Here is a 25,142-nt window from a genome sequence, read left to right as displayed (position 1 = left end):
GTTTCTCTCTCATAGAAATATGCCTGACAATCCTCAAGGACACATTTTAATGCACAAATGAATGTAATTTTCAATTCTTCTATTTAATTGCATACTACCACCTGGCGGAGTCGCCTTGTACTCCCTTCCCGGTCCTGTAGAGCAACATCCTCGCTCACCGCGAAGGCCTACAGCGCTACCGGACGTGCCGCTTCCGCTCTGCATGCCATGGCTCTCCTGCAGGTCCACCAAGCCAAGGCACTCCGAAACATGCACAGGGGTGGCCCTGATCCCGACACGCTGCAGGAACTGCGCTCAGCGACTGACCTCACCCTAAGAGCAATGAAGGTCACAGCGCAGGCGCTCAGGCAGGCGATGGCCACACTGGTGGTCCAGGAACATCAGCAATGGCTGAATTTGGTTGAGATGCGTGAAACCGACAAGACTCGCTTTCTCAATGCCCCTGTCTCCCAGTTCGGCCTCTTCGGCGACACCGTTGTGGACTTTGCCCAGCAGTTCTCCCTGGTGAAGAAGCAGACGGAGGCCATCTCGCATATCATGCCTCGCTGCAAGCCTGCCGCCACGGCCCAGGTATACCTGCACGTAGGTATACCTGCTCGCTCCTGCATCGGCAGTTCACGTACACGACTCAGCACATGGCACTTTATAAGTGGACCCCTAGTGTCGCTTCTCTGACACAACGTGGAGAGAGCGACAGAAGGGGAACGTCTAGGTTACGTATGTAACCTCCGTTCCCCGATGGAGGGAACGAGACGTTGTGTCTCCCCTGCCGCGTCGCTGAGCCGAGCCACTGTTGTAGCCGGACCATTTTCCCGCTCCTCAGAAATATCCTGAATGAACTCCCGTATTTGCGCCTCTTAAATACCCGTATGTCCGGGGGCGGGACATGCAAATACTGGTTGCCAACTCTCATTGGCCTTTTTTCATAGTTCAGAGGTGAATATCGGCGCTCAAGAGGGACCCCTAGTGTCGCTTCTCTGACACAACGTCTCGTTCCCTCCATCGGGGAACGGAGGTTACATACGTAACCTAGACGTTTTATATGAAAACAAATTAAAAAAAATTATACAAAATAAAATGTATGAGATTTGTATTAAACTATCTCTAGGTCATGGTTTATTTTTCAATTATTATGTTTAAATTTACAATTGTATTTATAGTCTAATTTGTATGTCTAAAGGTACATTTGCAGTGATTTTTAAGTCACTCCAAAATGGGCTGGTGGAAGAAGTTGTAGAGAGTAAATTGTTTGCAATTGGGCAATGATTTTTTGACCACTTCATTATTTTGATTACATTTAGTTTTTTAGTTTAAAGTATAATTCCAATTTAGAAATATTTTTGGTTTATTTTTATCATGTTTCAATAAATTAATTGATAAATTATTTAATTTATCAAAATCGACCGGTAGAATTGAAGTGCATGCTGATACAATCTCTGTTAATACTAGCCATGATTTGTGTGTCAGTAGATGAAAATCTCTGTAATATAACTGAGCCTATCCAAATTCTGAGGAGAATCAAATATTTCATGCATATAAAAGGATTGTTTCTCTCTCATAGAAATATGCCTGACAATCCTAAAGGACACATTTTAATGCACAAATGAATGTAATTTTCAATTCTTCTATTTAATTGCATACAGTCCATTTAAACTACCAACTTTTTATGAATGTGCTGTCTTGGTTTATATCGCTTGTACTTGAGGGAATGAACTACTGTACATAATAAGATGCAGATGGTGGAATAAAAACCGGAGAAATCCTCAGAATTAAATTGCACTTAATTCAGCCCATTTGCATGTGTGATTTCACCAAACCAACTCGCATCTATAATTAGTGCATGCTTCCATGAAAATACAAAAATGTAATGGCCATGCCCACTGACTTTGCACTTATGACTTATGGCATAGTGCTGCGCTTAATGCTAGCGCTCTTAAAATAGGGCCCTATGTGATTTTAGTGTGATAAAATCACTTACTAACCATTTCTGTGTAAAGCTATAGCCAGATTGATATCTTCTTTGCTGTGAGGAAGTAATGTTAGAAAAACCTAAAATTCTAAATCGACTGTAAAAATTACAATTTAAACATTTTTATGGCTCAAATAATACATGAGTTTTAACAGAAGAATTAATGTAAGTGCTTTAATAAAATAATAAGCTTCACATTTCTGCCTTTAAACCCTCTTAAAATTGGCCACAATAACTTCCATTGTAAGTGCCTCACTGTCACTTCCATTTCTTCCTTTTTTTTTGCTTTTTTAAGAAAAGGACAGACGAGTCTAAATACATTTTTGTGGTAATCAACATTATGCCACAAATGCTGTCAATTCAGCATAACTTTTTGTATTGAACCTGGAATATTTGTTTAAAACATATCAGTAACACCTTAACTTTGACAGCCTTAAAATATTAAATCTAAAACTAAAAACAAAACTAATCTGAAACACTGAGACAAAAACTAAACTAAAACTAACTAATGCAAATGAAAATGAATTTCATTAAATGAAACTGAAAGAACAAATAAGAACAAATTAAAATAAAACAGAAATAAAAATGTAATACGAATCTATAAATCTCTATAAAAATAATATATAATAACCCTGGTGCAGTTTTAACAGCACCTTTTTTTGTGCTGCTAACCTTCAGAATCAATACAATGGAGTTTGAACATCTTATTTAGATAGCTCTGTTGTTATAAAAACATCTGCAATGTGAAGACTGTTATGGTGGGATATTTTGTTACCCTTTGATGTCTCACTGATCTGAGTAATCTTGTTTAAGCATGCATGGGGCGTGTGGGCAACTACAATCCCCTCATCTGCATTAACAAAGACATCACATGCTGAATCATTCATGTTAATTCATTCTCAAGGTGAACAAAATGACATTTTCCAAACAAGAGATTGACATAATAGTCGATACATTGACTAAATGCACTCATACCCTTGTGCTGAATAATTGTTGCAGTTCTCCAGCATTGGCATGGCTGACTGTAGATATATTATGTCCATGTCCACAGGTTCCAGAGGGGAAATGTAGGTGTTCATCATAGATCACATGTGTATCATTTGCTGGCTCGAAAGCTGGCTCCACCATCAGTCTTTTATTTTCAAGTGAGATGAACCCTCTGAACATATAAAGAAGATTTTAACAATATTAAAACGTTTTTTTTTTCTTCCCTACAGAAACAATATACACAAAGCCACTATATTCACCATGCAACTATTAGGTAAAGAATTAAGTGGTGTTTGCTACTGTAATCCAAGCTTCACTATAACTATTGCTCATACTATAGTTTATGGATTTGAATGAACTTCTGTGCCATGGGTATGAATCGTACCTCAAATTGTGCTGCTTGTTGAGCTAAGACTTTTCTAAGCAATTCAGTTAAGATTGTCATCTCGCAGATGCTAAGAAGGCTAAACAATCCCATGGAGTTACACTGAAGTATGGATTTGAGCCATATATATGGACCAGAAGAACATATATACTTGGTGGTGTGGGCTTTTAACTTGGGCCAGTAGGGAACCACCTAGTAACCACCTAGCAACCACCCAGAACATCCTAGAAAGCATATAGATACACCCTGGCAACCACTCACAACACCCCACCACCATGGCGAAAACATTTGCACGGGCAAGCAACATTCATATATTCATCACAATTGTAATAATCTGAATCACTGTACTATTTACCTCAAAGATGATAAGCTTATTTTATTTATTTATTTATTTATTTATTTATATGCTGCTGTAAGTTAAAACTTTCAGGGAAATTCCCTGAGTTCCTCTGTGGTGCAGGATTTTTTATGGTTTATTAGGATTTAAAGTTGAAAAAAAAAAAGGATTGTGCACATAAAATCTGAGTAATGGTAGAAATCTTATAGTACATTTATACTGCACTCATGAAAGTCATGTTGACAGTGTAAAATTTGAACTCTTGATTAATGTCAGATTATCTCATTCTACTGCAATTATTGAGTTGATCAATGTATTATAATTTAATAATTAAAGGTAGATAACCCTAGACCATCTAATAAGTTCTATAGCCAATATATCTCTTTTCTAATATATCCACTTGTTTGTCTTTGTACCACAGGAAATTTGGTTGATATGGATGTTTCTCTAAAATTACACCAGTTGTATACATTTTTATTTCTCCCTCATTCCCCGTGGCAAACACCCCATTACTCAGCAGAAAGTGAAATATCTGCATTTGTGGATTTTTTTTTATGTCTGACTGTATATCATATTATCAAAAAATTATAATCATAATTATACGCCCATGGGTAAAGAAACTTAAAATCTTTTGAAAGATATTATTGAGAGATAATGACATAAGAAGGGAGTATGTCAGAGATACAGTTCTACAGAATTAGGCCATGGGACGAAGAGTGGGCTTTTACTTTTCCATATAATAACAAGATAGATAGATGAAAATCTCAAGAAATACTGATGCATTAAAACAGTGCTTGGAGAAGGAATGATAAAACACTCCTTGCAATTTATAACTGAAATCTTCGGCTGCAAAAATAAAACCAGAAAATACTGAGCAGAAACATTCTAACAGTATGGCAATCTGATATATCAGTACAGTATTGCACATTTCAGCCTTTAACTTAGAAGTAAAATTTCCATCTCAAAGCCCCACATCCAGGGGCTTCACACACATACATTTATTGAGCAGGTGAAAAAGACATACCCAAATCAGAAAATAAACACTTTTTTTTTTTTTTTTTGCTTGGTTTTTATAAAACCAAGCAAAACTGAACTTGACCGTCTCCATGCATTTTAATTGTTTGGAAAAGAGCAGTTTTGACATTTTCAATATAACAATTTTTGTGTTCCATGAGAATCATGAAATGATGACATACATTTCAGTTCCAAGCAAATTATCTGTGGAAGACCAATTGCACCAACCAAATTTAGAAATGTAAATAGGTGATTTCTGTCACTGACTGTTATACAAACACTTTTTATCTACAAAAATTTTAATGGGCATGATGCTTTTGCACACACCCCAGAGACATGGTGAGGATAAAAAGCCTCAATCCCTTTTGTCTTGGCCTTGATTGAACCACAGTAGACCTCTGTGTGACAGACATGCCCTTAACTTCTGCCAACCTGAAGGTCTCCAGGGCTTGCAATAATAAACATGGTTAGCCTTTCATGAAAGTGTTTTGTAATTACAACCGAGAGCCCTTGGGGGCTTGGATTTACTTCAGACAAAAGCACTGATACTTGCGGTTCATTTTTACCTATTCTGCCGTAAAAGTCATCCTTTATGATAAATTTACTGTAGCCAAATGTTCCTTCTAATTATGTTTAACGGCATTGCTCACGTCTTTCACAACATTTTGAATGCTGTCCCACAACATTTTGTGCTTATCTCCAGCACAATGAAGCATGGAATGATACTAAAGCTTTGTTTAATCTCACAGTTTTATAGTCTCTAAATGCCCCTTTGCATAGGAAGTGTTGTAAAGTCCAATGAAGACAATATCTGAGACAATACACGTTCGACAACTTAAACTCCATAACAGCTTTCCACACTAAAGAACACACGCTTTAAACAACTTTTTTAAGGAGTTTTAACAACTTTGAAATGGCTGACAATTACTGCAAATAGTCTATTATAGGACAGAGGGACATTACACCGTACAGTGCTTACCTGATACCAGAGCAAGTACTAAGGCTGACATCAGAATGGGCTTGCCCTTGGACCTCACCATGGTAATAGCAATTCATCTGCAAAACCAACAAGCAAAGTCAAGGGCAAATAGTCTTGTGTAGGCAGACTTTTCACTATTAGCAGTAAGGCTTCTTGCCAAGAACCACCTACTTAGACAGGAACAGTGAACAGGAAGTTACTCAAAAAGTAATCCAAATTAAAGTTCTAATTACTTCTAAAATTGTAATCAGATTACTTACTATGAGTAATCACAATATTCATTTCTTTTAAATCCCTTTCTACTTCCTAAAACACTTTTGACAGCGAAACATTTTAGATTTTCTGAAAAATGAATTAAAATTCTTGTCGATGTTTTCACTTTTTTTCATTGTCATTCCCGTACGATAACTTGTTAGGAGTACAAACCCTTCAGCTGTCACAAAAATGCAAACAGACGTACATATTACAGGGGTCATGACATGAGGAATCAAATTTTAACATATAAGAGTTCATTGTTCAATTAAAACATACTGTAAGTTTCTGAACTCAAACCTTGCTCCTCACTGCAAAAAGAGCATTTGTTGAAACCAAGCTGCCAAAACGACTAGTTCTCTACTTCCTCCTCATTGTGATGTCACACTGTGGTAGACATTTACATCTGACCGCCTCCACAACAACACATCAATGGCTGCTTTAACTTATCACTTCCGTAGCTCCGCCCAGTAGCGGTGAGCAGTGAGATGGCAAGGAGGGAGAGCAGGTCAGTCAAGAGCAGAGAGCCAATCATAACAGTGGCCGTTTACTGTCCAGTCTTTAAGGAATTGCACCACCAAAATTCGACCGTTTCTGACAGAAGGTCATAATGCGGGTGAAGAATTATCATGTTTTACAAATATTTGACTGTTTTTTGTGCAAAAAAACCTTTACTAGTGAATCTCAAGGAACAGATTAAAATAATAAAAAAAGGCATGTCATGATCCCTTATTCATGTTTTAAGAGTGTTCTACATGAATAATTATTTTAGAAATGTACATAACCCAAGTAATGTAAGTAATTAACTTAAAGTCAGTAACTGTAATCTGATTAAAATAATTTAAAATATAATGTACATTGCTCTTTGTAAAGTACTACAACAGTAACTAGATTACAGTAACTACAGTAACTAAGTAAATCTGGGCAATCTCGTTTGATTGACAAGCGACCAACAACAGTTCGTTTTGGTTTTGTGTGCCGTTCAGGGTCAGAGTTATCTAAAAATGTATTACATAGATATTATAAACTGTTGTGTTGAAACAAGTTAAATAAATCAATTCAAATAAAAGTGTGACAGTCTCTACAAACTGTTACAAAGAAAACAAGAAAGAAATAGTGGAAAATGTATATGGACGTTGTGATCATTTTTTCATCATCTTTGTGAGAATTTCTGTCTATTCAAAAATAATACGTATTTATGAAGTTACAGACGTGAATTAGTTTTGCTGGAGTAACCTAATCTATTCAGGTTGATTCATAAATATTTACTTTCCCGGACGTTGCGTAAAGCCAGCCAATCAGATTGGAACTGGTGATTTCAGCAAGGGCTTGCCATGTTTTTTATCAAATATGTATCACAAGTCAGTGAATGGAGTGTGGCCGGTCCATGGGTGTGCCATCTGAGGCTGAGACTAATTAGCAAATAACTCTATGAAGGCCAGGAATGTTGGCCAAACACTTTCATTTTAGACCGAAAGATCAGGTTAAGGGAGTTCTTTTTTCAATTAGCCGGAAAATTAGATAATTGGGTAACTGGAACTAAGAACCAGTCCAGGTGCAATATAATGTCAGATATAACTTTGGTCTGATAATTAATGGTCTGATGGGATCATGTAGCATTGTGCCACAATGCAATAGTCATAGTGAAGCAGTAGTCTTTGAATAAAACTACACATTGTCTGCCAGTAAGAGAAGTGTATGTTGGTCTATTTTACAGGGAAAATATTCTCCCTTGTTATGGCTGGCACCTGTTCTCTAGAGGCCTTTCATGAGGAAATACCAATTGGTAGCCACAGACTGGACAGGCTAACTGCCCCCGCACTCACAAAAATGTTCAAAAACCACATGGACAGTGAAATCTCTCAAAAACATGCCACTCTGTCAAAAGCAATCAGCACTAGATGGCAAAAATCCTTGACATAAAAACGTATCTGTCTGAAGGCAATCTTGTGGCTCCCATTTCCCCTTAAACTTTAGCAGACCAAAATATCAAAGAATGTACCAGGAACATCCATAGATGGAGGACAAATTATGACTCACTAGCTAATGGTCCCATAAAATAATACACTGGGCTGGCAGAGTAAAATCTGGGGCTTATATTAGTGAAAACAGGTCATTTTTCTTTCATAATGTCCTGATTTTAAGGATCTCCAGAACAACTACTAGAGTGCTTTTTCTAGGTGTTTGTCTTCCATGACATGCATTTAAAATGACATATTTGCTGAGAAATTAGCTTTTAAAATATTTTAATAGTTTAAAATGATTCAGTGCCTTAAGTGAGACTACATATTTGTTAAACAGTTGCAAAGTCAAACCTTTAAAACAGTTAAAAATATATTTTATAATCTCATTCTCATCTTTTGAGACAAAGCACTGATTCTAACTAATGCTATTTCTCTTTGTTCTTCAATTTTTTACATTATATTTTCATTTCAAACTAATTCAAGTGTGTTCTTTCTTTACATTGTGAAAACAACATTGTCAGTCTACTTTGTGCAACTAAAATTGTCAATCAAGTAACCATTTTCTTATTACTCGCATTAAAGTCGTGTCAAGCTGTTGTTACCTATTTTTGATTAATTAATCTGAAATAAAAGCTCAATTTTTCAAACCTTCTCAGCTTAAAAACTAAATGTTTTTTTGAACAAGCTTACATGATTATAAATAAGAGCTAAATATGTCCAGCAGAAATAATATAGCCAAGCCTCCACATGTTTGATTAGGAAGACGGTTCTTAGCTTTAAAATCATCTAATTATAAAACTACAAAAGCAGGCAGCAGGCAATTCAAATAAGGCCTGACAATGATGTCAATCCATTGTCACTGTCGTCATGTCAACATCACATCATATTAGATTAGATTAATCAGTTTCCTGGGAAAACAGTTAGAGAAGTGCACTAGGATGTAGATACAGTACTAGTAGATATAATGTCCTATGATTCCTATGAGATGATTTGAAGTCATTTCAAGTGTACTAATCAACTCTATGGTTATCTTTGTAGTCCTGTCTACCTACAGGTGAACTCGAAAAATTTGAATATTGTGCAAAAGTTCATTAATTTCAGTAATTCAACTTAAAAGGTGAAACTAATATATTATATAGACTCATTACAAGCAAAGTAAGATATTTCAAGCCTTTATTTGATATAATTTTTATGATTATGGCTTACAGCTTATGAAAACCCCAAATTCAGAATCTCAGAAAATTCGAATATTGTGAAAAGGTTCAGTATTGTAGGCTCAAAGTGTCACACTTTAATCAGCTAAACACCTGCAAAGGGTTCCTGAGCCTTTAAATGGTCTCTCAGTCTGGTTCAGTTTAATTCACAATCATGGGGAAGACTGCTGACCTGACAGTTGTGCAGAAAACCATCATTGACACCCTCCACAAGGAGGGAAAGCCTCAAAAGGTAATTGCAAAAGAAGATGGATGTTCTCAAAGTGCTGTATCAAAGCACATTAATAGAAAGTTAAGTGGAAGGGAAAAGTGTGGAAGAAAAAGGTGCACAAGCAGCAGGGATGACCGTAGCCTGGAGAGGATTGTCAGGAAAAGGCCATTCAAATGTGTGGGGAGCTTCACAAGGAGTGGACTGAGGCTGGAGTTACTGCATCAAGAGCCACCACACACAGACGGGTCCTGGACATGGGCTTCAAATGTCGTCAGAAGCGTCTTACCTGGGCTAAAGAAAAAAAGAACTGGTCTGTTGCTCAGTGGTCCAAAGTCCTCTTTTCTGATGAGAGCAAATTTTGCATCTCATTTGGAAACCAAGGTCCCAGAGTCTGGAGGAAGAATGGAGAGGCACACAATCCAAGATGCTTGAAGTCCAGTGTGAAGTTTCCATAGTCTGTGTTGGTTTGGGGAGCCATGTCATCGGCTGGTGTTGGTCCACTGTGCTTTATTAAGTCCAGAGTCAACGCAGCCGTCTACCGGGACATTTTAGAGCACTTCATGCTTCCTTCAGCAGACAAGCTTTATGGAGATGCTGACTTCATTTTCCAGCAGGATTGGCACCTGCCCACACTGCCAAAAGTACCAAAACCTGGTTCAATGACCATGGTATTACTGTGCTTGATTGGCCAGCAAACTCGCCTGACCTGAACCCCATAGAGAATCTATGGGACATTGCCAAGAGAAAGATGAGAGACATGAGACCAAACAATGCAGAAGAGCTGAAGGCCGCTATTGAAGCATCTTGGTCTTCCATAACACCTCAGCAGTGCCACAGGCTGATAGCATCCATGCCACGCCGCATTGAGGCAGTAATTAATGCAAAAGGGGCCCAAACCAAGTACTGAGTACATATGCATGATTATACTTTTCAGAGGACCGACATTTCTGTATTTAAAATCCTTTTTTTATTGATTTCATGTAATATTCTAATTTTCTGAGATTCTGAATTTGGGGTTTTCATAAGCTGTAAGCCATAATCATAAAAATTATATCAAATAAAGGCTTGAAATATCTTACTTTGCTTGTAATGAGTCTATATAATATATTAGTTTCACCTTTTAAGTTGAATTACTGAAATTAATGAACTTTTGCACGATATTCTAATTTTTCAAGTTTCACCTGTATGCATTGTTACTACATCTTACGTTCACTCATCATGTATACGTGTCATTACCAGAAGCGTAACTACAGGTAATGCAGGGCCCGTGGTGAGGGGAGGCCCGTGAAGGCCGGAAAAAAATAAATAGATTGAAAAAACAGCAGGCCCGACTGGCGATGAAAAGGGTGCAAGAGTCAGGAGATGTATGTTACCCTATGTTAAACCATGTTAAAACCAATTTTCATGTAAAAATGTGTTGTTATATATTTTAAACCTTATACATGCACACACGCACAACCACACACGCACAACCACACACACACACACACACACACACACACACACACACACACAGTATACAGTATATATATATATATATATATATATATATATATATATATATATATACACAAACAATCCATTATTTCCCTAGGCTGTGATTGACAGAAAACAGAAAAATACATGTTGATGTGAGACATACCGTAGAGTTGTGAGTGCTTGAAACAGTTTGCCCATCCTCCCTGTAGTGTGTCTCAGTGTAGTGGCTGGCAAAGAGGCCACTAGAACAAAATAAACACACACACACACACACACAAACACATTTTGGTGCATCAATCCTTATAAGGACTCTCCATAGACATCATGATTTTTATACTGTATTAATTTTGTATTCTATCCCCTAACCCTAAACCTCACAAAAATTATTTTCAAAAAACATTGTTTAGTATGTTTTTTAAGAGATTTGAATTATGGGGACATGAGAAATGGCATAATACCCTTGTAATGCCCAGTTTGTAACCTACATTTTTTTTTAATAAAAAAACACCCAAACCTGCCCACACACACACAAACACAATATTTTTAGCATTACATTTGCATTATTTCCACAATTCTACTTATACAAGTTTAACATCAAAAGTAGTATGGGTATACACATGTGTATATTAATACATTTTGAACTAACATGAACAATAATGAATGAACAATAGTATATATTAATTAACATTAATATATTAAATTAACATTAACCAAGATTATTAAATCCTCTAAAAATAGTGTTCATTGTTAGCACATGATATTTACAGTACTGCATTAACAAACGTTAACATATACATAGAGCCTCATTGTGAAGAGCTACCAATTGCACACACACAAGCAAACTTGCCAGTTAAATGTAAAGCAGAATTTCTGAAACATGATATAATAAAAACATTTTCACTACAAAATGCAAACCAAATTCATCTCATGTACTGCCCCATATTTGCAGAGAAGATTATGGAAGTATGTCAGACAGTAAACTGGGAGTAAACTCGATTTTTGGAGATCCAGATGAACAGGAAATGTAAAAAGTGGGGCACTTTATGTCACAAACACCATTCTAGTAGGAATCCTGTCCTGGATGAGTATATGTGCATTTGTAATCAACAAAAGACCAGAAACGAGTGTGTACAAAGGAACACAGCCATAGAAAATATATTTATGGGCTGTGTTTGCAAACATTCTGTGTGTCTGCGTTTGGGTAGAATCTTTTATTTTTATTTAAAAGATTTTGATGGCAGGTCTGTCTCTGCTCTGTCTTTATTGATAAAGATGAGAGAGTGACAGGTGACATGATTCTAACATGATGAAATCCAAATGTAATCACCTCAGAGTGCTTGCAGTGTTCCATTTTCTACAGTTCTTATAGTGTTTTGCTGTAAGCTATGCAAAAGTTTATCAATCATCCTATTTTAAATTACAATTACATTGCTCTGTTTGATTGAGCATCCAGACCAGCCTGAAACAGCAACACTGGATCAGCCAATGGCATGAGTTTGGGGTGGAACTATCTGTTAGCCTTACCAATGGAAGACTTTGAAAAACCTGTCTGAAGTTTTTTTTTATTGTTTTGTTTGATATTCCATGTGATGACGCTAATGGCGCAGAATATATTAGCTTTAAAAACAAGTCATATTTGATTTTGCCCAAATTAATTATTTTCAGAATTTCAATCTTTACTAAGGTTAAGTTATATATATAAATACTGTTTCTAACTGTGGAAAAATACTCTAACTGACAGAAGCAGACACCAAAAAATCCCAGTCCTTGACATTTCTCAGATTTCTCCTCTGGGCCTGTATATGCCATAATTATCCTCTTGTATACATGCACATTCATCAAATGAACAACGGCACATGAAAACAAATACTGTGTTTGTATTCTGGAGGCAAAACTTAATTTGGTATTCGCCTCAATCCTCACCTGCTTAGTTAAGACCTTGGACTAGTGCATTAGTAAAACACTACAGCTCAGCTCTCTAATTCCATGGCCTGCTGCCTCCATGGTTGCTGTAAGAACAGCCATTTTTGGTTTAATTTCATTAGACCATCCCTCAGTAATGACAGCACTCCAGTCTATTTCCCATTCTCCACGATTTGATCCACATGCCTATGGAGGAGCAGTTTGTGGTTTTGGATAGAACTTTAAAGCATCTAGTTGAAAGGCTTTGATGTTCGCAGGGATGAACTGGTGTGACAGCCATCCGAATTTGAATCCCAAAAGTGGCGTGACTCCCTCAGTGCCACAGAGCGATGAACAAGGGAGTGTGGGAGTTGGTCCACAGGGCTGTGTGAATCATAAAAGAAATGCTGGCTGTGGTGTAATATTCCAATTAGGGATTAATGCTACACAAGTAAAACTCTGCCACAAAGGGTTTAAATATGAAATGGGCCTTCAGCGCTTTGCCTGAGAATGGTCTGACTCCGAAGCTTTCAGGAACTGAATAATTAAACCCACCGGCCCCTTTTGCAGTGACTTAAAAATCACTCAATGACAACAGGTGGAAAAATACCAATACAAATTATATTATAAATATAATCTTAAATGTAAGCACAATAATAATAGTTGAAAATAAACCATAACCTCTAGAACGTTTAGCAAAAAATCTCATACATTTTTGTTCCATAAAACAGCTACAACAGTGATTGGGATGGACCTAATTTGATGTTACACAACATTTTCAGAGTTTGGAAATTAACTTTATTACCACCTGTTGGTGAAATCTCCAAACTGCAAATGCAAGAACTCATTTTAGATATTGCGCTGAGAATAGAGGTGCTTCTGAAAAGCTTTAGCACAATTACTTATTTCTCAGGAAAATAGCAAATTGCACTTTGCACCAATTCATTAGGATACAGTACACCCACAGTTTGCGCATGATCACCCACAGATAGACAGGGTTGGGAGGGTTACTTTTGAAATGTATTCTACTACAGATTACAGAATACATGCTGTAAAATGTCATTTGTAACAAATTCTCTTAGATTACTCAAGGTCAGTAACGTATTCTAAATACTTTGGATTACTTCTTCAGTACTGGTAGATTTTTCACTTGTTTTGACTATAAAACCTCAAAACAGTAAGACAAAATACACTTGTTAAAAATACATTCTCTGAAAAACCTAAATATCTTATACAGTGTTGTTTCCAAAACTGATCTTGTTTTAAGGATTTTTAGATATTTTTACAGGAAAACGGTACAATAATAATTATCAAGAATACGATTTTTGTCCTAATATCAAAGGTCTAACTAGAAAACAAGAAATTATTATCCAATGTGAATTTTTTTTCTTGATAAATAAACATGATCGTGCTGGTAACATGTGCATGTTAAATGGCTAGAAATAGCATTTTAGCTTAGCGTAAAACTGACAATTTTCACAAGGTTTATTTATATTTCTTCTGCTCCAAACTTAATTCAAACGTACTTCTCTGTCTGCTCGTATGAATGTAACACATCATAAGAAAGTGTTTCACTGCTGTTCAAAAGCACTTTTGATCGCATCATTTATGTGTATAAATGTTTCCATCTGAAAGGACTAAATATTAATTTAATTAAACAAATGACAAAAAAATGCAAAGTAATCTCTTCAGTAATCAAAATACTTTTTGAATGTAACTGTATTCTTAATTATTTAAATTGTAACTGTGGTGGAATACAGTTACTTATTTTTTGTATTTTAAAAACATAATCCTGTTACATGTATTCCGTTACTCCCCAACCCTGCAGATAGCGCAAACACTCCCACCAATGCCCACTTGCACTTTAGGCTGGCACGAAAATTGCCCTTAGAATTAGCGCACTCACAAAAATCAGATAAGGTGTTGTGCACCATCATTGGGTGCTGCACTTCACCTAGTAAATTGAAAGATGGACCGAGATATTTATAAAAACATCTTTTGTATTTTGCATAAGAAAAGTCATACAGTAAAACAGGTTTAGAATGACATGAGGGTGAGTAAATTAACAACAAAAAATATATATTTTCTGGTGAACTGTTCCTTTAATACATAATAAGTCTATGTCACAATTTTGTATTGCTTGTAGAATTTTAATTAAGTTATTTTAATGTAACTTATTTTATAAAATTTTATGAGTCAATAACAAGTCATCTTGCAGCGCCGGAATTTCCCTGGTTGAGAACCGCTGGTTGAGTCTACACCATGAAAAGAGACATTATATTCACAATGCTGCAGATCATTCCACCAAAAGATCCACCTGGATGATGACCATGACCTCCATAACCCCATGCACCACCCTACTGCTCAAGGTGTCTGTTTTCACCCAAGGACATTCTTCTCATGAATGCATTCAGAAGTGTGGTGGGTGAATAAATTTTTTTGAACCACATTAAGCCAGCATTGCGCCCTGGTGATTTACTGTTTCTATTTAAATATTTGATGTTGTGAACCATTTTTGCTTCTCAAAGTAGGAAATGGATGGTAATGACAAAAATAGCTGTCAACCAAGGGTAACTTTGACCACAGAGTATCTTCAGTAAGCACAGGCACAGTGACCCACAAAAGGCTCTCTCATAAGCAGTCCTAAAGCACAATATGAACTTTCACACTGACGGCAGTGTGAGCATTTCAGTACTTATAAAGACATCCTCTAAAAAACATGCATAGAAGCAAAACTACTGTAATGAACATCTCAAAAGGCCAGGCAGCACTCCTGTGTGTACGTGTGTGTGTGTGTATGCATATACAAGGTCTTGATGAATGTCTTGAGATTTGAAACACTGATCACTAATCCTCTACTCAATCTCCTTGAAATCCCAGCCCAGAACACACAGAATGGGTGAAGAGGTGAACTATACACAGAGGAACAGAGCAGTAGCCTATTCGGACTTCTTTGCTCCACTACGTTAAATGATTAGTGGACCAAATCTCTATATAATAACTGTGTCAGTGCTGTAAACATACTGAATTGTAATGTGTAATGGATGTGTAAGTTTAACAGAGTCTTGAAAACTGAAAAGGCCTACAGCAATTTACAGATTTACAAAAAATAAAAAAAATAAAAAATAATTGATTAATTCAGCAACAAGGTCATAATGCATATAATTACTATTGACAAACTTCTGCATACACAGCATGTTTGTTTATTGCCACTGAGTTTAGATACATCAAGGACTTGTTAAAAGACTACATGCAGTCACTTTAGTTTTAGAGCAATTTAGGAAAGTAAATAGGTAATCTCTCCACACACACTGCAGTCAACTGACTATGTCCATTATGATGGAAATCAATAGTCAAAAGTAACATTTCACAGCCTGCTGACTTCCATTATACATACTGTAGAGCGGAGGGGGGTGGGGTCGGGCTGGAATGAGATTTATATGCCAATATAAGAAATATGCAAGCAATAAAATGTATTGGAAGATCTAAAAACATATAAAAGACTGAAAGACAGGATCATAAATAAATTTGACACAATGAAGCAGTGAAGTATGGAGTTCATCTGCACATACAGCATTAGGTGAGTAGATGTTACTGTACATAGAATGGGGCCTTCCATTTATTCATACATTTTTGCACAGATCGTAGTCTGTAACTGGGGCTGCATCATTTATTCCATTTGTTTTGAATGAATGGAAAGATTTTAACACAAGTTATCAAGACTATTTTAAGATATCAGGGAGAGGACATCATCTGTGTATGGGAGCATAATTACCAAAAATACGTCAATACCGTGGTGCACTAATGTGAACCTCAGATTGTATATTCCTTTACTTTCTCTTCACCTATTAACTTGCTAGGCTTCATATTTACTCAATACCAGACAGACTAATATGGTTTTAACAGTCCAAATGTTTAAGGGAATTTGTGAACTTTCACTGGATGAGAGGGAGAGGTCTTGGACATAATTTGGGCCCTTAAATTAGACAATTCATTGCACTGCAGTGTGGAAATAAAATTAAACTATTAAGGCTTTTCTTTTGTGACACTAACAGGCATTGAACTTCACTCTGTGGCTTGTCCCATCTGTGACTGTCTGTGTGTGGATAGAATGCAGGGAAGCCCAGTTCCTTTGGTCTGTATTCAGCCTCAAGGGTGTTTAAGCATGAGAGCTTATATGTGTCTTTGTATGTGTTTGTGTGTGTCCGTAGAGAATTAATTCAAAGGCAAACAATGTGCTGCTGCCCCCATAGAATGGCACACCACCCCTTTCATCTACGTATCTCTAAAGAACCTCCAGTGCAACCAGATGACTGTACTGCATATGAAGCACTTTATTATATATATAAAACATGTGTACATGAGTGTGCATCAAAGAAAGTGAGAGTTTAATTCAAAGCATTGACCCACGCCACTTCTGTTAGCATCATCACACAATTTTAACATGTGTTTTTATTTTTTTTGGTAGCATCAAAGAAGACTGTGACATAGGGCTGTGGCAATACTTTAGATGGAAATATATGAATCAATATTTGTATGAATCTTTTTGCGTATTCATATCACATCCTACAGTTCAATAAGCTGGTCATCTAAGTATACATAAGCTCTGAGAGCATAGTTTCTCAGTGCAGTCAGAGATGGTTCTATGATGTGTTAGAGAGATTGAAACAAAGCAAGCAGTTGACAAAAGAACATTGTCCCACCATCAGAACAATTTAACAATGAAGTACATGCAGCTTTGTGTTTTTATAAGCTTCATTAACATTTTACAGTTTTACTACTTTTAACTTGACACAGAGTCAGGAAATAAAGGATTATGGAAATAAAACAAACAATATATTGACTTCTAAAGCCACTTTTTGCATTGTCTAATCAATAATGCAATATATGTAATTTCCAATTCATGACTTACTCTATTTATTTTCTAAACAATATTTATAATTCTATGAATGATAATGTATTACTTATATTGAATTACCTTTATATGGGGGCCTTTCTCAGTATATGAAATATTGATATTTGTGATTAATTGTGATTAATTAGATTAATTAATCAGCATGCCATGTAATTAATTCAATAAAAAATGTAATTGATTGATATACCTAATATAAATACAATCAAACTATATTTAGATATTGTAAATGAAAATGGTAATCATACAGTACTATGATACATGTCAAAGCACCATGGTATTACTATATAATACTATAAATGCACATGAATTGTTTGTAAGTAATAGAGCTGAAACGATTAGACGTTATCGACAATGTCGACAATAAAAAATCGTCGACAAAAATTGTCATTGTCGAATAGTCGTTTGATCTCATTTAATGTAACATGAGATCACATTAAACTAATGATGATGCGTGAGAGCAGCACTGAAGTTCGTGCCTGACTGAGGAGAGGAAGAATTACACAGATCACCATCCAGATACACTCTAAACTTTCCAAACAGCTTCAGCTTATGTAGATCGCAAAGTACAAGGGAATTACACAAAATTACCAAATAAGTAAATGCAGAAGCACTCTCGTTGTGGAATAAACAGAGCCGGAGCTCTTTAAAGGAAACACACCAGTGTTATATCTTAAATGCAGTTTAATGCATTATAGCTTTATTAAACTTCAAATAATACGAAAGCAGGTCATGCAATTAACTACAAACTCCGAAACTAGCATTTCTCTGTGCGGTCAGCGCCTCTTCTATGAGTTTCGCGAATGTCCCACTCTAAGGGGGAGAGATTGAAACTGCACCCGGCTGATGGACACTGGGTTGTGGGTTGTGTTGTCGTCACTCGAGCACGCAAACTTAATACAGCTAGATTATAATGCGATGGCTCGTGACTTATTGAATCATAATATATGTCACTGTGCATTTGTTATCGTGAAGAAAATTGGTAATACCCAGCTTTATTAATAAGAGAGATTTTGTTTTTTTTGTGAGTTAAAGATGGATTGAAGTGAACAGAAAGGTGAGAGACGGTAGTCTTTGCCCCATTATACACTGCAACAAAATACGTTTATGATTTGTTTTGGCTTGTTTTCCAATAAAAATATCTAAAACTCATTTAAAAAAAATTACATTTACTGAAATATACTGCAGAAAAAAAAAATTGTTAACTGAGAATGTTGAATATCATATTAAAAATGCAAATGTTTTAAAACATCTAAAAATCATTTAAAAAAGAGGCATTCACCTGAGAAGAAGCTTATAAGATATTTAGACTTACTTTTAGAGAATAGATCTTGAATATAAATGTATTTTGTCTTTTCTGCACTCGCAGAAGTATAACCAAGCGAACTTTTATATAAAATACACTTATATTTGTCTCTTAAAGTAAGTTTAATTATCTGATATGTTTCTTCTCAAGTAAATGTATCTTGTTTTAAGGATTTTTAGACAATTTTAAATGGAAAACAAGACAAAACCTTTTTTTGCAGTGACTTTCTTTACTGAATTAAACTTAATAAAAAGTATTTTTCCCTTTAATTCAGTGAATGTCATTTAGAGATATTTTTAAAACATGATTTTGTCCTCTTTGTTTTTAGTAAGCACATTTAATACAACCTTTTAAGTCAGGGCACAAGCTGAATAATCGGTTAAAAGCTAATGATTGATCATTGCAATAATCGGCGAATAGTCGAATAATCATTCTAATACTCGTCAGATTAAACGATTATCAAAATAATCATTATTTGCAACCCTAGTAAGTAAAATCAACTTTATAAAGAGGGTTTAATAAAGAGAAATGCTAATAATACATTAGAAATGCTCCTCTGTCATCCTGAACACAAAATTCTTTATTTAAAAAGAAAACTTTTTATGGGCTGTTGAGCACATGAACACATTTTAAGTTATATTTCTTACACAGCATCTAAAAATGCGGCACTTCTGAGAAAAAACAGCAAAAAATGGAGCAACAGTAAAACGTGTCTATCTAGTGTGCGTTTACACAGAAAAACTATTGAACAACAGCACAGAGGGATGCAAAAATTGGTTTGTGTGAATGCCTCTTTCTCTGTCATCCATTCTTAGATAGCCCTTCACCTCAATTAAATTTTTAGGGCCCAAGCACTGAAAGAATGTTCTTCTAAAGATTACTCTTTTTCATATTCTTCTTTTCAAGGTTTTCAGTACTTTTGGGGTACATAATATGCGTGAAAACTCTGTTTGCACACACATCAGAGTTGTTGGCCTTTAGGGCCAGGGGGGCTCTGTGGCACCACCTAGAACATTGGCATGTTTGGGAGGCTCTGTAGCACATACCATTTGAGCTACAGTCACCAAACTTTGTACACATATAGATTTCATCAAGCTGGGCAACTTTCGTGCTGACAGTCATAAGCTCTCCCCAAAGGAAGTTGGTCATTCTGGATTATTTGAAAAATGCATGCTCTGGAATTTGACATACGCCTCCTAGAGAATTAATGTCACAGGTACCAAATGTGGGCAATATCATACCAAGACATTGACAATGCTAAATTGTGAAAGGAATTTTGATATATCAAACGGTGTTGCCATGGCGTTGTGATAAAATAATGTAACAAAAATTGGAATAAGGAAATGTCTCATATCTTCTGAGTGCATGGTGTGATTTACATAAAAATTTAGCCAAATGTTTGTCCTTGCAGTCTTATCACATTGATGTGGCTATTGTGAGCCACCAACTGGCGGAAGGAAGTGTGTCCCTTTTAACAGACTTTGAAATATCCCTATTATTTGAACCTGAATTGCACATAAAGTTATATTTCTAACCCAGTGCTGAGTGACAATTACAAGAAATTTCCAATAGAGGCCATCCAAGTTGGTGAATGATTCCCAACACAAGACTTCTCAGTCAAGAATGGGCAGGGACTGAGTTCTCCATTGGGATTGAGATCCAGGCTCTTCGCTGGCCATGGCAGAACACTGACATTCCTGTCTTGCAGGAAATCATGCAGAGAACAAGCAGTATGGCTGGTGGCATTGTCATGCTGGAGGGTCATGTCAGGATGAGCCTGCAGGAAGGGTACCACATGAGGGAGGAGGATGTCTTCCCTGTAATGCACAGCTTTGAGATTGCCTGCAATGACAACAAACTCAGTCCGATGATGCTGTGACACACCGCCCCTCATGATGGTCCCTCTACCTCCAAACTGATCCTGCTCCAGAGTACAGGCCTCGGTGTAACGCTCATTCCTTTGACGATAAACACGAGTCTGACCATCACCCCTGGTGAGACAAAAACGCAACTCTTCAATGAAGGATTGGACATCACCCCAACCCTGGTGCAAATTATGGTAGATACTGACTGTGTCAGATACTATTTGCACCCATATTTAGAAACTAACATACAGTATATAGGCATCACTGAAGTGTGTTTATTGTGTTTATTTTGAGTCCCACAGACACACTCAATTAACCCCCTACCCCTAAACCTAACCCTCACCTTGGATAAAATGACCTTGGTTTTCTACAGTAACCATAGTTTCACCATGGTACTTTGTTGTAAATTTACAATAACCACAAAATTAACCATGGCTACAATATTACCACCATATTACTGTAGTAACACCATGGCTAATTGCATTAAAACTATGGTTTCTAACCCAAGATTCGCAGTGACCAAATCATTGCGATGAAATCAACATTTATATTCATTTTTATCTATTATTTTAAATAGAAATAAAGGAAATATAAAGACCGTCTTTACACCCCATGCCACTGCAGCCACTATTGTCTAGTTTGTTATATATTCCTGTGGTTTCACCAGACTATTGGGGTGCAAATAGCTGCCCTGTGTGGTAGATACTATTTACACGGGGGTGCAAATAGTCACTCTGATTTTTTGAATCACTGCATTCACAAAATCATACACACACTGCTACTCTAATGAATGAGCACTTGTTCAGCCCTTGAAGCATGACACCGTGGCCACTGGAGGGTGATTTCATTGGCAAATAACAAAGCATTTGTGAATTAATTTTAGACATGCTGTTATTCATATGAATGCCTTTTTGTTTAAAAACTGTGTATAAATTCAGCATTTAAATATTAAGGTGCCCATTTTCAAGAGGCAATGCAGTAATAATTCTGACTCGCTGTTCAGTTAGACATAGAGAGGACAAAGATGCTGCAAACATATGTAAAAATGAATTGAACAACTGTTACGTTTGAGCAATGAGGCAGACGAGGAGGTACGGATCCAAACGCAGTTCAAACTTTATTAAATGAACAGCACAGGAAAAACACAAAGGAACAGCCCACGATGGGGAAATGAAACAAAAGTATAAACTAAACACGAGATGAACAAAGAGGGCATTCGAGGGAGAATCACACACCAGGTTGACATCAAACAACGATCGACAAAGACAGAACAAAGTCACGGGGTATAAATACACAAACATGGGAAAGGTGGCCAATGAAAGAACAGAACTCAAACAAGATAACAAGGTGATTAACAGAAACCAAAGGCAAATTAACAAGTGCAGGTGTAAACAATGAACAGTGAACACGAACGCTAACAGAGGGTTATGGAATCAAATAAGGGACTAAAGTGACAACTAAAAGAGATAAGAAGGAAAACAAGAGGGCAACAGTGAAACAAGACAGGGTGGACTATGGAGTTAAATAAGGGAACAAAGTGAAAACTAAGAAGTGAAAAAGTGACAAGATGGAAAACAAGAGGGCAACAGAGAGACGAGACAGGGTGGAATATGGAATTAAATAAGGGACTAAAGTGAAAACTAACAAGTGAAAAAGTGACAAGATAGAAAACAAGGGGGCAACAGAGAGACAAGACAGGGTAATCATTACATAGCCCCCCCTTAAGGATCGGATTCCAGACGATCAAAACAACAAAAGACGAAAAAGACCCACAAAGAAAAACCAAAATGAGGGCACCAGGGGCAAACAGACAGAGACAAGTGGGCACATGGGCGGACCAGGGGGGGTACACTGGGCAGGCAGGAAGTCCGCGGGGGCCATTAGGCAGTCCAGGGAGGTGGAGAGGGTAGATAGATAGACCATGGAGGCCGAGAGGGCAGGAAAGCAGTCTATGGGGGTGTGTCAAGGGACCAGGGTCAGGTGGCCGCAGAACAGAGGCCGGTTTAGATGGCCCGGGAGCTGGCCACTTGGCAAGGACAGGGACCGGTTCGGGGGGCCTGGGAGGAGGCCACTGGGCAGGGACTGGGTCAGGAGGCCAGGGAAGAGGACTCAGGACAGGAACAGGGTCAGAAGCCCTGGGAGGAGGCCACAGGACAGAGGCCAGCTTCGGTGGCCTGGGAGGTGGTCGTGGGCCAATGGCCGGTTCAGGGGACCTGGGAGGTGTGGCCACTGGGGGAGCTGGCGGAGCCGCGTGAGGCGGAGCCAAGGAGGACCTCTGAGGCGGGGCAGTCGAAGACTTGGGTGGCGGCGCCGCAGGAGGCATAGGCAGGGCCGCAGGAGACCCTGGGGGCGGAGCAGAGGCAGGCAGAGCCATGGTGTACCCTGTGGGCGGAGCCGTAGAAGGCTTGGGAGGCGGCGCCGTGGAAGGCTCGGGAGGCGGAGCCGGGGGAGGCGGAGCCGGGGGAGGCTCGGGAGGCGGAGCCGGGGGAGGCGGTGGCGTAGAAGGCTCAGAAGGCGGAGCTGAGGGAGGCTCAGGAGGCGGAGCCGAAGGAGGTTCTAGAGGCGGAGCCGTAGGAGGCTCAGGAGGAGGCTCGGAAGGCAGAGCCGTGGATGGCTCGAGAGGCTTGAAGGGTAGAGCCCTGGGAAGCTCGAGGGGCTTGAGAGGCGGAGCCCTGGAAGGCTCGAGAGGCGGAGCCCTGGAAGGCTCGAGAGGCGGAGCCCTGGAAGGCTCGAGAGGCGGAGCCCTGGAAGGCTCGAGAGGCGGAGCCCTGGAAGGCTCGAGAGGCTTGAGGGCCGGAGCCCTGGAAGGCTCGAGAGGCTTGAGGGGCGGAGCCCTGGGAGGCTCGAGAGGCTTGAGGGGCGGGGCCCTGGGAGGCTCGAGAGGCTTGAGGGGCGGGGCCCTGGAAGGCTCGAGAGGCTTGAGGGGCGGGGCCCTGGGAGGCTCGAGAGGCTTGAGGGGCGGGGCCCTGGGAGGCTCGAGAGGCGGAGCTCCGGAAGGCCCGAGAGGCTGAGCTCCGGAAGGCCCGAGAGGCTCTGGGGCGGAACCGTCAGAGGCTTGAGTGGATCGAGAGGCGGAGCAATCGGAGGCTCTGGAGGCGGAGCCGTAGGAGGCCCCGTAGGCGGAGTTGCAGGAGGCTCGAGAGGCTCTGGGGGTGGAGCCGTAGGAGGCTTAGGGGGCGGAGCCCTGGTAGGCTCGAGAGGTTCAGGAGGTGGAGCCCTGGGAGGCTCGAGAGGCTTGAGGGGCGGACCCCTGGTAGGCTCGAGAGGCGGAGCCCTGGAAGACTCGAGAGGCGGAGCTCTGGAAGACTCGGGAAACTCGGATGGCTGAGCTCTGGAAAGCTCGGGAAACTCGGATGGCTGAGCTCTGGAAAGCTCGGGAAACTCGGATGGCTGAGCTCTGGAAAGCTCGGGAAACTCGGATGGCTGAGCTCTGGAAAGCTCGGGAAACTCGGATGGCTGAGCTCTGGAAAGCTCGGAAACTCGGATGGCTGAGCTCTGGAAAGCTCGGGAAACTCGGATGGCTGAGCTCTGGAAAGCTCGGGAAACTCGGATGGCTGAGCTCTGGAAAGCTCGGGAAACTCGGATGGCTGAGCTCTGGTAAGCTCGGGAGGAGGAGCCCTGGAAGACTCGAGAGACTTGAGAGACTTGGGAGGCGGAGCCCTAGGGGGCTCGAGAGGCGCTGGCTCTTGGACGGTCACGGCCATTGGCACTGGCACTGGCTCTTGGACGGTCATGGCTACTGGCGCTGGCTCAGGGACGGTCGAGGCTACAGGCGCTGGCTCAGGGACGGTCGAGGCTACCGGCGCTGGCTCAGGGACGGTCGAGGCTACAGGCGCTGGCTCAGGGACGGTCGAGGCCACAGGCGCTGGCTCAGGGACGGTCGAGGCTACAGGCGCTGGCTCAGGGACGGTCGAGGCTACAGGCGCTGGCTCAGGGACGGTCGAGGCTACAGGCGCTGGCTCAGGGACGGTCGAGGCCACAGGCGCTGGCTCAGGGACGGTCGAGGCCACAGGCGCTGGCTCAGGGACGGTCGAGGCTACAGGCGCTGGCTCAGGGACGGTCGAGGCTACAGGCGCTGGCTCAGGGACGGTCGAGGCTACAGGCGCTGGCTCAGGGACGGTCGAGGCTACAGGCGCTGGCTCAGGGACGGTCGAGGCTACAGGCGCTGGCTCAGGGACGGTCGAGGCTACAGGCGCTGGCTCAGGGACGGTCGAGGCTACAGGCGCTGGCTCAGGGACGGTCGAGGCTACAGGCGCTGGCTCATTGACGGTTGAGGCTTGCGGCACTGGCTCACTGACGGTTGAGGCTTGCGGCACTGGCTCACTGACGGTTGAGGCTTCAGGCTCTGGCTGGGTTACCGTGGTTG

At 39.6% G+C, this 25,142-nt stretch overlaps 1 protein-coding gene across 1 annotated transcript in view; it reads right to left on the bottom strand.

Moving 5' to 3' along the window:
- The window catches only part of adam12b (ADAM metallopeptidase domain 12b), a 165,662-nt gene that overhangs the window by 84,387 nt on the left and 56,133 nt on the right, over positions 1 to 25,142 (bottom strand). The window contains exons 4-6 of the mRNA XM_052153684.1: positions 10,955 to 11,033; positions 5,672 to 5,748; positions 2,945 to 3,128 (exon numbers count right to left, since the gene is read on the bottom strand). Coding sequence (XP_052009644.1) covers positions 2,945 to 3,128; positions 5,672 to 5,748; positions 10,955 to 11,033 — 340 coding nt within the window. The remainder of the gene's footprint in view (positions 1 to 2,944; positions 3,129 to 5,671; positions 5,749 to 10,954; positions 11,034 to 25,142) is intronic.

Source organism: Xyrauchen texanus, chromosome 22 (genome assembly GCF_025860055.1).
Source record: "Xyrauchen texanus isolate HMW12.3.18 chromosome 22, RBS_HiC_50CHRs, whole genome shotgun sequence".
NCBI classification, from domain to species: Eukaryota; Metazoa; Chordata; class Actinopteri; order Cypriniformes; family Catostomidae; genus Xyrauchen; species Xyrauchen texanus.
The sequence above is the reverse complement of the archived record's forward strand: the minus strand, read 5'-3'. Positions and strand labels throughout refer to the sequence as shown.